The sequence below is a fragment of the Quercus robur genome, chromosome 2, assembly GCF_932294415.1.
Source record: "Quercus robur chromosome 2, dhQueRobu3.1, whole genome shotgun sequence".
NCBI lineage: Eukaryota > Viridiplantae > Streptophyta > Magnoliopsida > Fagales > Fagaceae > Quercus > Quercus robur.
In genome coordinates this window covers 59,679,247-59,691,269 of record NC_065535.1, presented here as the reverse complement: position 1 = coordinate 59,691,269, position 12,023 = coordinate 59,679,247, and the positions used below count along the sequence as shown (strand labels likewise).

At 36.4% G+C, this 12,023-nt stretch overlaps 1 protein-coding gene across 1 annotated transcript; it reads right to left on the bottom strand.

Moving 5' to 3' along the window:
• Positions 1-5,593: 5,593 nt before the first annotated feature.
• LOC126714278 (uncharacterized) lies at positions 5,594-12,023 on the bottom strand. Its single transcript, XM_050414347.1, has 7 exons — positions 11,772-12,023; positions 11,452-11,584; positions 10,681-10,784; positions 9,492-9,663; positions 9,267-9,407; positions 8,867-9,113; positions 5,594-8,749 (listed from the first exon to the last, which is right to left on the bottom strand). The coding sequence occupies exons 1-7, from the start codon at positions 11,801-11,803 to the stop codon at positions 5,799-5,801; spliced, it is 3,780 nt and encodes a 1,259-aa protein (XP_050270304.1). The 5' UTR covers positions 11,804-12,023; the 3' UTR covers positions 5,594-5,798.

Here is a 12,023-nt window from a genome sequence, read left to right as displayed (position 1 = left end):
ATTGAGCATGATCCACGTGGGTAACAAAAAAAATCGTCACCTTGATTCAAGTTCTAGAAGGATCCAGTCAAGGCTAAGAATTTGCATGAAATATTTTGGGTCTATGTAAAAAACGTTATTCTAGGTTTAGGTGATTTATTTCCTTGTTTTTAGGTGCATTTAATACTTCTTAGGTCAAACTTTATTCCTAATATGGTTAGGTATCAATTAGGAGTTATTTTAGAATATATTTTCTTGTTTGTCAAGTTTTAAGGAGCCCTTAAATAGTCATCTAAGTCTGTAAACGTTTTTCAGACATTATTGATAAAACTTGTGAGGTTTATTCTCTTTGGTTCTTTGAAGAACTACTTAAACTTATCGGGAATTCTCGTGGCGTTCATCTCGACTTATCAAACGGAGTTTCCACCACCGTTTGTGGCGTCTTCCTTATACCGAGGTTCTTGTTTGTCATAAACAACGGGTCGAGGTCTCCCATTTGAATCTGTCCATAGAACGATCTTGGGTTCCCTTTCGTTGTTGGGTCTCGTTATTCTTGACGGGGTTCACATCAGCATCACCCTAAGCCAGGTGTCAATCTTGGAGCCCTTTGTTGGTAACTTTGCTGGAGATCCCTTTAATGCCCTCCAAACCACATTTCCCTAAGTTTCCCCATTTGAGGTTCATGTGCTTGGCCCATGTACCAGAGTTCATGTTTTTGGCATGAAAATGAACTGATTTCCAGTTGTTCCAAAAGCTCTCACCACCTGGTTATGGCTGCCCTTAGTCCTTGACCGCATGAGTTGGAGAAGAAAGGCAAGACAGTTGGTTAAAGCTTCTCAGCCTTATGTCATGTCATCCCAGCTTTGTGTCACATGAGAAATGATAGAATTCAACTTGGTAAGGAAGGGTTTAACCCTTGCTGGACATGTGTCCTCTTCTGATCTAATTGGACAAGCTAGAACTGATGGCCATGAGCCCCAGCTGTCAGGTTGTGCTGAAGCTTCACTGGACAGCTCACGTGAGCTTCAGCTGCTGGGATTTGTATGTGAGTTGGGCTGGCTCAGCTGGGCTTTGTAATTGAGCTTCTTTGGGCTTAGTCAACCCTACAAAAATGAATAGTTTTGCCATGGGTGATATACATAGGCTTTTATATATTTTGTAAGAGAAGTATTTTTTTTTAGGGATGAGTAATTATTTCCCATGAATTAGAGACTTTAGTATATGTAAAATAGGTGCCAAAACAATATTGGGCTTTGTAAAATAGGTGCCAAAATAGCATTTGGGTTTTGTAAAATAGATGCCAAAATAATATTGGGTTTTGTAAAATAGGTGCAAAATAATATTTGAACTTTGTAAAATAGGTGCCAAAATAATATTGGGCTTTATAAAATAGGTGTCAAAATAATATTTGGGCTTTGTAAAAATAGGTGTCAAAATATCATTTGGGCTTTGTGAAATTAGGTGCCAAAATAATATTGGGGCCTTGTAAGATTTTGCAAAAATATTGCCGTATAGCAACGGACTTTAGAGGTGCCATGTAGCAATGGGTTTTTAAAGTGTCGTGTAGCAACGGGCTTTTAGAGGTGCTGTCTAGCAACAGGTTTTTAGAGTGCCATGTAACAACGAACTTTTAGAGATGCCATGTAGTAACAGGCTTTTAGAGGGTTTTGTTGGGCTTTTTGGGTTTTGCCCACATGGTAAATGAGTTTGGGCTTTTTATAGAGATGGTATAATTTTGTGGCCCAATATAGTAATGGTATGGTGAGTATTTGTGTGGGTCCAAAATAATTTATGGGGCTTGTATAGAGAGTATTTGTGGGATATATTTATGTGGGCTCAAGATGGTTTATGAGCTTGTGTGGATATTTTTTAGTGAGTGGGCTAATGAAATTAGAGTCCTAAAATTTGTACCTCAACAATTAGTAACCCATCCATTTAACCCAATATGACCCAAATACTTCTAAAACTACTTGAATACCCTCTGACTTCAAAATACCCTTAAATACCTAAAATGACCCAAATACCCCTACACTTCCAAAATTACTAATATACCCTTGGACATCCAAAATTATCCCCAAAACCATTAAAATGACCAAAATATCCCCAAAACTTCCAAAATAAGCAAAATACCCATGAAACCTCTAAAATGACCAAAATACCTCCAAAACCTCTAAAATGAGCAAAATACCCATGAAATCTCTAAAATGACCAAAATACCTCCATTATCTCTAAAATCACCAAATATGCTCAAACACCACAAAAATGACCATAATATCCCCAAAATCTCTAAAATGAGCAAAATACACATAAAACCTCTAAAATGACTAAAATACCTCTGATATCTCTAAAATCTTCAAATATACTCAAAAACCACTAAAATGACCAAAATACCCCCCCCCCCAAATCTAAAAATGACCGAAATACACCCTAAACCTAAAAAATGACCGAAATACACCCTAAACCTAAAAAAGGATTTTTTTTTTTTTTTTTTTTTGCCATTTAGCATTATTTTAGCAACAATTTCGTTAGTTAACATGTTTTTGAAACATTTTAGCAAACTAACATCTCGAGTTTTTTGAACTCAATTTCAATTGACGAAATCGAGTCTCACGCACTCGATTTTGATGCCCTAGAAGGCTGATGTGGAAATTTTTATACACCTAGAACTCAAGTCTCATGCACTCGATTTAATTTTACTGATCTAAGAAGCAAACAAGAAGAACAAAGAAGAAGAAAGAAGGAAAAGAAGAAGAAGAGACCCACCCCATGAAGTCACTTGCAAAACCAAACCCACCCACAACAAAACCAAATCCACCCCTTTGTTACCATCTCTACCTGCAAAACCAAACCCACCTACAAAAAAATATTTCTTTCTTCTTCTCTGTTTTCTCTAAATCCAAAGCCTAAATCAAGTGTATTAGACTCGAGATCCACATGTATAAAAAATCCACATTAGCCTCTGGCAGAGCATAAATCAAGTGCATTAAACTCGATTTCCTTAGTTGAAATCGAGTCTAACAAACTCGAGACATTAGTTTGCTAAAATGTTTCAAAAACATACTAACTAATGAAATTGTTGCTAAAATAATGCTAAATGGAAAAAAAAAAAAAAAAAAATCCCCTAAAAAATGACCGAAATACCCCCAAAACCTAAAATGACCAAAATACTCCGGAAACTTGAAAATTGACCAAAATACCCCCCAAAACTTAAAAGCTACCAAAATACTCCCACTCCCCACCCCCCGGGAAACCTAGAAAATGACCGAAATACCCCCCGAAACTTATAAAATGACAAAAATGCCCCTAAAACCTATAAGATGACCGAAATACACCCTAAACCTAAAAAATGGCCAAAATACCCTCAAATCTATAAAATGACCAAAATACCCCTAAACCTTTAAAATGACCAAATATGCTCAAAACCTCTAAAATGATTATAAAAAAATAATAATAATAATAAATAAAAAAACCCAAAACCTCAAAAATTACCAAAACTTCCCCGAAACCTATAAAATGATCAAAATACCCCTAAACCTTCAAAATGACCAAAATACACCCAAAACCTCTAAAATGACAAAAAATAACCCGAAACCTCAAAAATTACCAAAATATAGGAAATCTTTCTCTCTCTTTTTTGGAATAATTTTAGCTAAAAAAAAAAATTAAGTTACTCTAAATATCCCTACCCTAGTTGGAAAGTCAGTTTGGAACCAATTCTTTTCTCCCATATAAATTTGCTGTAGATGAGTTTTGCTTCATATAACGATAAATCTACCTTCACAAACCTGAAACCAATTGATTACTTGTATTACCTAATAACCGATTATATCTTATGCTGAAAAATAAATGGTTTTACCAAGAAATTTTTTTTAAAGGAAATGTATTTGGAGTAAACATAAATGTACTTCATCCAGGGTCCCGAAAACAATGTAGATCGATGTAAGAAATGATGGTGTACTTTGGTGATGCCTTGTATTGGTACTTTTCTAGAAAATTAATGCACTTTCAAAGTGGTAAGGAAACCTATACTGGCCATCAAAGAGGATATGCTACTAAAATTGGTAAGAAAACAAGAAGAGTAACATTTAGGGTATAAGCACAAATGTGCTTAACCATTTCCTTGGGTCATGAAAAATCTTATCAGACCTAATAATTGCGTGACACCTTTCTACAGTTACTGCAAATAATAAGCTCCTAAAAAATATCAAGGAACAACAAAGTGTAATACGAGGGCAAAATATATTACATTTTGCATTTTGCTAAAGCGAATTGCCACACTTATAAGTTAGTGCAAAATCAATCAAATTTTACAATCAAAGGGGAAAATCGATCGAGTATGACTGATATATGAACAAGAAGATAGCTCCTCACCATTACAATAACCCTTCAGTGTAATTAAACTTTACATGCAATCAATTGGGGTAAGGTCTAGAAATTTATTATAATGAAAATACAGCTTCAAAAAATAATAATAATGATGATAAAAATACAAGCCTCATCCCTTCCTTGGGTTTCATTTTTTGTGAAAATACTAGGCTATTTATATTTTAGGTTTTAGGGGTATTTCGGTCATCTTTTTTAGGTTTATGGGGTATTTTGGTCATTTTTAAGTTTCGAGGGTATTTTAGTTATTTTTTAATCATTTTTTAGCTTTCAGAGGCATTTTGGTCATTTTTTAGGTTTAGGGGATATTTTGGTCATTTTTAGGTTTCGAGGGTATTTCGATAATTTTGTAGGTTTATGGGGGGGGGTATTTTGGTAATTTTAATTTCTAGGGGTATTTCGGTCATTTTTGAGGTTTTGGGGGTATTTTGGTCATTTTTGAGGTTTTGGGGGTATTTCGGTCATTTTTAAGGTTTCGGAGGCATTTCAATCATTTATTAAGTTTAGCGGATATTTTGGTAATTTTATAGATTTCAGGGTTATTTCGGTATTTTTTTAGGTTTCAGGGGTATTTTGGTCATTTTATAGGTTTCGGGGGTATTTTAGTCATTTTATAGGTTTTAGAGATATTTCGATCATTTTTTAGGTTTAGGGGTATTTTGGTAATTTTCAAGTTTTAGGGGTAATTCGGTCATTTTTTAGATTTTGGGGATATTTTGGTAATTTTTAGGCTTCTAGGGGTATTTTGGTTGATTTTTAGGTTTCGGGAGAATTTCAGTCATTTTTTAGAAATTTATAGTTTGTTATTTATTTAAATTTTAGATGGGTTTTAGTGGGTATTAGTAGGTTTATCTATTAAGACCCATATAATTAAATAACTTAATGGGTCTTTATCCATTTAACCCAAATGTTTAAATGGGTTAGGTTAAGACTTAACCAAATTAGATGGGTTTATAGATATGGATAAATATTGCCACCCCTAATCTCCAGTACTTTAAAACATCAGCCTGCCTTTCTTTGGATGTCTAAGAGCACCTAAAAATTAAATATAAATTGTACTGGACAAAAGTAAGCCAGTTACAAATTAGAATGACATGCATAAACTAGGGAGGTTCACATTCTTAAAATTTTGATCTTTAAAGTCAACCAAGAGAAAACAATTCATTACGCTACAAGATCGTTCAAACCAATGTAACCTTATATTTTTATGGTACAAAAAAGAATATAAGAATGACCAAAAAAAATATATTAACTGACATGACTCGTTTTGGACAAGGAAACTATAATCTTACTCATCCTATAAGGCTATAACAAACAAAGCTATTTGGGTTCTCGGATCAAAAATGTAATTACAAACATACACATTGTAAAAGTATAACAACCCACAATAATCATGTAACAGTACCTATATTCTATGTGGTAAGTAACTCAATTTATTACCGACTCTGTCGGAGAGACTGGAAGTGTGCACTTATGGCATCATAGTCGGGAAGCTTTGGGTGAACATGACTACCCTTTTCCTTAGATGGAGTTTCTGCACTTGAACTTGGAGACCGTGGAATTTCAACTGAGGTTGATCTCTCCGGAAGAGAACCGGATGAATGGTTTCCTGTAGATGACTTCAGACTTTCCCCACGCAAGGACCTCTTGGATTCTGGCATTGGCTTAGAGGCTACCTGCTCTGTTGACCGACGCTGCTTAGCACTTACCAAGCTATCTAAGCTCTTGGTCTGAGATGAGGGCTTTGTTGGAGCTTCACTAGCATACGAGCTCCTTGAAGAGGCTTTCCTTTCAGTGCTAACAGATGTTAATATCTCTGGAAGAGATCCAGATGAATTATTCCTTGCGGATGACTTTAAACTTTCCTCATACAAGGACCTCCTGGATTCTGGCATTGGCTTGGAAGCTGCCTGCTCAGTTGACTGACGCAGCTCAACATTTCCCAAGTGTTCTGAGCTCTTGGTCTGAGATGAAGGCTTTGTTAGAGCATCACTAGCATAGGAGCTCCTTGAAGGGGCTTTCCTTTCAGTGCTAACTGAAGTTAATATCTCTGGAAGAGAACCAGATGACTGTTTCCTTGTGGATGACTTTAAACTTTCCTCATGCAAGGACCTCTTGGATACTGGCATTGGCTTAGAAGCTGCCTGCTCTGTTGACTGACGCTGCTCATCACTTCCCCAGTGATCTGAGCTCTTAGTCTGAGATGAGGGCTTTGTTAGAGATTCTCTAGCATATGAGCTCCTTGAATAGGCTTTCCCTTCCACTCCATAGTCAGGAGTCAATGATTCCTCAGGAATATCTGTAGCCTTAGAATAAGAACTTCTACTGGTACTTGAAGAAGGGGCTTTGGTCCTCCGCGACAATCCAGTAATTGGTCGAGCATTGCTAGAGGAAGCCTGTTTAGGAAGATCTTCCTCAGAATCACTAGTATCTGCACCAAAATATTTAATTGGGACCCTTGAGCTTGAGTTTTTATTTACTTTAGTGCCTGCTTTCTGATTGTATGGCTCTCGGCTACTGCTAATAGATTGTTGTGAGAGCTCCTCCTTCGAATCATCATTATCAGAATCAGAAGATGAGACCAAGACTGTTGAGTATGGTTCTTTACTTTGTTTTAAAATCACCTTCTGATTGTGTGGCTCTTCATTGCCAACATCATAACTAACTGAAGTCCTGCCCATTACAGAAGAAGAGGATTGCTCGATTTTGGAAAAAGTATCATCTGATGGTTGTTTGAGTGATGAGGCACTGCCTGATGGACTCCTAGTATAAGGTGGATGCCTGAAACCCTTATTTCGAAGGCCTCCTTTCAACTTTCCAAAGTTCAACTCACTACCACTATCTAGACTAGATTCTTTCAGAAGTTCATCATCTTTCCTAGCATCAGTTAACTGTGGCGTGTGGTCATTGTACTTGATGCTCAAGTCTGATTCTGATTTCTTATCTCTTGGAGATGGCACGTCACCATAACCAAACTTTTTCTCAGATACAATACTAAATTTATTTCCTTGGTTTGTATCAAAGCGTACTTCCATGGGGTCTGAATCAACTGAAGAGGTTGGTAACCATGGCTTTCTGTTAGATGCCACATTTTCCTTCTCTACAGATGAAGATCCTGTTAACCCATGACTTGCACTCTGGTTCAGATCAGAATTTCTGTCGTAAACATTCTGTTCACGATGATATATATCAGAGTCACTCCCAACAAGCTTTGATTTGTCTAGCTCCTCTTCACCATCAGAACTTGGGCCCTCTGAATCATCATAAGTTACATGTGACAGATCATGTGGCTGTGAAGGAGCTGTAGAACTTGTCAAACTTTCAGAAAAAACCACAGAAGAAGAAGGCTGCTCACTGAAAGAATGTGATTGAAAAATAGAATCTTCCAAGGACTCACCAATGTTTCTCCTGGGGCTCCAAGCATTTGTATTTTCGAACAGATTTACAGGTGATTTTCTACCTGGTGATGAAAAAAACAAACTAGATTCTTGCCTTGTGAACTCATTCTCTTCATCAAATTTGTAGTTATTATCACCAGAACCATATCCATCAAAAACTACAGCAGCATTGTCATAAGAAGTCGTCTCCTCATCATTTGTGCCGATATTCACTTCATCAATAACAGGAGAGTCCTGATCAGCATCATTCCCTAACATTTGGTGGTTCAAATTCAAAATATCAATGTGTTCATCACTAGAAGTGCTTGAATGAGAGGAAGCTCTGCTTGATTGTTTTCTGATTCTTAAATCTCCAACATAATCAATTTTTTCAGATTTCATACCATCATTCAGGTCACTAACAAATTCTACCTTATTATTACTGGATTGTTTCTTCACACTCACTTCACCTACAGAGTCACTGTTCTCTAGTTCAGATGAGTTCCTTTGAGTATATCTATCTGTCTTTTGGGAAACATTAACCAATGGGTTATTATCAACGGAAGCTGACCAGGTAGATTTCTCAGTGTTCTTATGATCATCCCTGTAAAACCTGTCAGCTGCTCCTGCCAAATTATCTTGTTCAGTATGATCAACTTGAACATCTTGCTTCCAAGAATTTCTTCTAGGAGAGGCATTACTAATTGGACCTTTGGCAAGATGTCCACCTTGCAACTTTGACTCCGCATATTTTTGAGACCCTTCATGGCTTAGACCATAAGCAGAAGACTTTGGTGATTCCATAGAATATTGCCCAGTGAACTTTTCACGACTTGAAAGTTCGGCAGCTGCTCTGGCAGCCATGCTTGCACGCTCTGCAGATTCAGCAGCTGCCTGTGCAGCAGCAGTAGCATCTTTAAATTCCATATTCCAATTCTGCCTACTCGAAGAAAAAGCATTACTATCCCCAGAATATGACTGCCTAAATTCTTTCTCTTCACTTCCAGTTCCTACAAGAAAAATGATCCCATAAATCCACCTTTAGAAAAAGTATATATTAAAAGTTTCCACTATGTAAGACCTTAAAGAGTAAGCATTTACAATCTTCAAATGAATACTTCACATACCTGAAGATCCTGCTTCTGCATTAAAGGTGCCAAATGTTGTTGCCTTATTGGCACTGACATCTGCAGAATTAAAATTTTGGGAGTGAGGCGATCTTGAATTGTGGAAGTTTCCAGATACATCATGCTTTGCTTCATGTTTAGGTGAAACTTGAACATTAGGAGGTCCCCTGTAATCATGATTAGGTGGAGCTTGGACGTGAGGTTCCACATACGTTTTACTGGCCTTCTCGAAAGTGTTTGGTCCACTCTGCTCAAATATATGGAAATGACATTAACAAAGAAACCATATAAACAATGACACGCATATATAGATTACTCCTCACCCTCAAATTAGCTATATGCTTTATGAAAATCTCACACCAAGCAATGTATGGACCAATTAGATATGATTTAAACTTACCAGCAAATCCTCATTAGACTTTGTATCTTTCTCTTGCAATGAGTTAGGATCCCATTTGAAGTTATGTTCCTCAGCAATTGCACTCAAGATTTTGATCTTGGTCTGGCTATCAGGTGCTTTGGCAGATAACTTCTCAACCAACTGAATTGGAAAACATTAAAAATAAGCATTGATCTCTGACAGAGATTATGTTATTATCTGCGATTTCAACATATGCAAACTTACCATACGGCCTACACCACAATCTGGACGTAATTCAACAGCAGCAGAGACAAATTCTTTTCCATATTTAGCTGTAAAATGTTTGCGGACGTCCATGAGCTCAGGAATGTCCGCACACCTTGGAGATGCAAATATTACACTTGCAACTGCTTCCTTCAGATCAATGGGGCAGTTTCTGGAAAAATATGAAATATATCAACACAATGCAAGCTCTCAGAATGATCTCCTTACGTAAAGTCAATATAAACCTCTATACACGGAACCCTTCACAATTAAGATCATAATGTTGCAAGTTACAAATTCTGATAGCTTTTGGAGTCGGCTGTCAACATAATTTAAACTATTATACTAAATCAAACAGTGGAGCACCTACAAGACTGCAATTCATGTCTCACTCAGCAGGACTGAAGCTAAGCCATATCAGTGTGTGGACACCATAGAGCCACATGATTGACAGGAATTTAAATGACATCAGACATTTTCCCAAGAAAGGGCTGTCTTTCTTTATTGCTTCTAACTTTATTGCAAAGTTATGATCTACCACATTGAAACGCGTGTCTCTGGCTAGGGGTTTTGATTTTGTTGATTGGTGCATTATTTGTTGTTGTGGGGAGACTGTGGATCATTTGCAGCTTCATTGTGAGAAGGCTCATTGATTGTGGAGCTTTGCTTTAGATCTTTTGGGATTTGTGAATCCTACCAAGAATGGTTCCAGATGTTCTTTTTGGTTGGTGGAATTGGTTGGGGAAGTAGTAGTCTAACATTTGGAATTTAGTTCCGTTGTGCTTAATGTGGTGTATAAGGAGGGAGCGTAATTGGCGGACTTTTGAGGACATGGACAGTTCCGAAGACCAGTTGCTTGCTCCTTTTAGTGGTTCTATGTTTGGCTGGTCTTAGGCTTGGAGACTCGCATCTAGTGAATCTCTCCATTTGTTCCTTTGTTCTCTCCTTTTTTGTAATTAATTTTCTACTTTGTTTTTTTCTCTTCCTCTTAATTTTTAGACTGCTTTGTGCTTTTTATGCATAAAGCAGCTTTTTGAATATACATCTTTCTTACTTATAAAAAAAAAGGGAATTAAAAAAGGAAATGTTTTTACCTACACACACTAATATTGTTTGGTGTACATAATTATGCATGCTAGCAAGGGTGCTATAAATCAACATAACTATTAACTTTTACAAATTCACATACTTTTGTGACTCAATGATTGGTAAGCGTGCTGCAATGAGTTCGCAGTATATTTCAATAAGTTCAAATGCTGCTATTGTCTTCTCCTCCCTGACAACATGTTCAACCTGAGACAAAGAATTAAAAACATAAGTTAGAAGAAAGAGAAGTCAAAGATAGGGAAACAGGAAGGGGAGAGGAGCATTCGGTTTCGACACACATTAATACCTTAACAAAGTATAAAAATCAAAGACACAGATACAATTTACCTTTAAGGTAAGATGTCATATGCAAAATTCCAGAGCATGAAGTGAAATCTTTGCTAATTTGCTACTTAACCTTATAAAAAGTCAAAATTGATGGCTGCAAATTTTCCACTTAAAAAAAAATTATAATATTTCATATCCACAATAAAAATCCTCATATCAATTGAAAATCATCCGAGCCCATATATTTTTTTTTCCAAATTTTTCCATCATTCACTTATCATTGAATGGTGGAACATTTCCCATTGCATAATTCCACATGGGTTATTAAAATTACCGATGCCACTAAGTTACACATGCATTCAGTGAGTCTTAAACACAGTTGACTATACGCGCACAAGCTAAATAGCTTGATTATTGATTCCACGCTATTGATAGCAACAATATCCATACCAATTGTACTCAATCGAAAAGAACCAAATGACAAGTAAAATCATAACAAGCACAACAGAATGATTAAAAAGTGACCAAAACCTAAATGGAAACTCAAAAAAACCAATAAAAACAACAAGGATCTTGAATAACATACACGAATCATAGCAGTCCGTTCCTGCCCAGACTCTAGCAATTGAGCCACATCCCTTTTCAACTGCTTCACCTGTGCATCCTTCTTATTCTTCAACAGCTTTATCCGCGACGCCGCAAGCTTCAACGCTGTTTTGCTGAATACCAAAAAACCAAAAACAATCCAAAATTCAACAAAATTCTCATATCCAATTCCATCAATCGAACAGTAAAATCCGAAATTCCTCTTAATCGCTTAAAACAAAGGCAAATAATAAAGAATCTGATTTCTCGGAAACCAAACAGAGTCTGAAAATTAGCAAGAAAAAAAAAGTCATAGATTACCATTTCGCGGGCTTGAAACTCCTATGTAGCATAGTTGTTCAAGATTTGTGACGAAAAATAAAAAAAGAGGTTTCAGATCGTTGGAGTTGCAGAGCAAAATTAGGGCTTTCTGAAAGGGACTGATATGTGATTTTGAATTTTCTGATTTTTTTTTTTTAATTCCAATAATATGGAATTTAAATCAAAGAAGAAAAAGAGAGAATCTTAGGGACGAAGAAGAACATGTGAAAATGAAAGCGAAGGGAATTATTA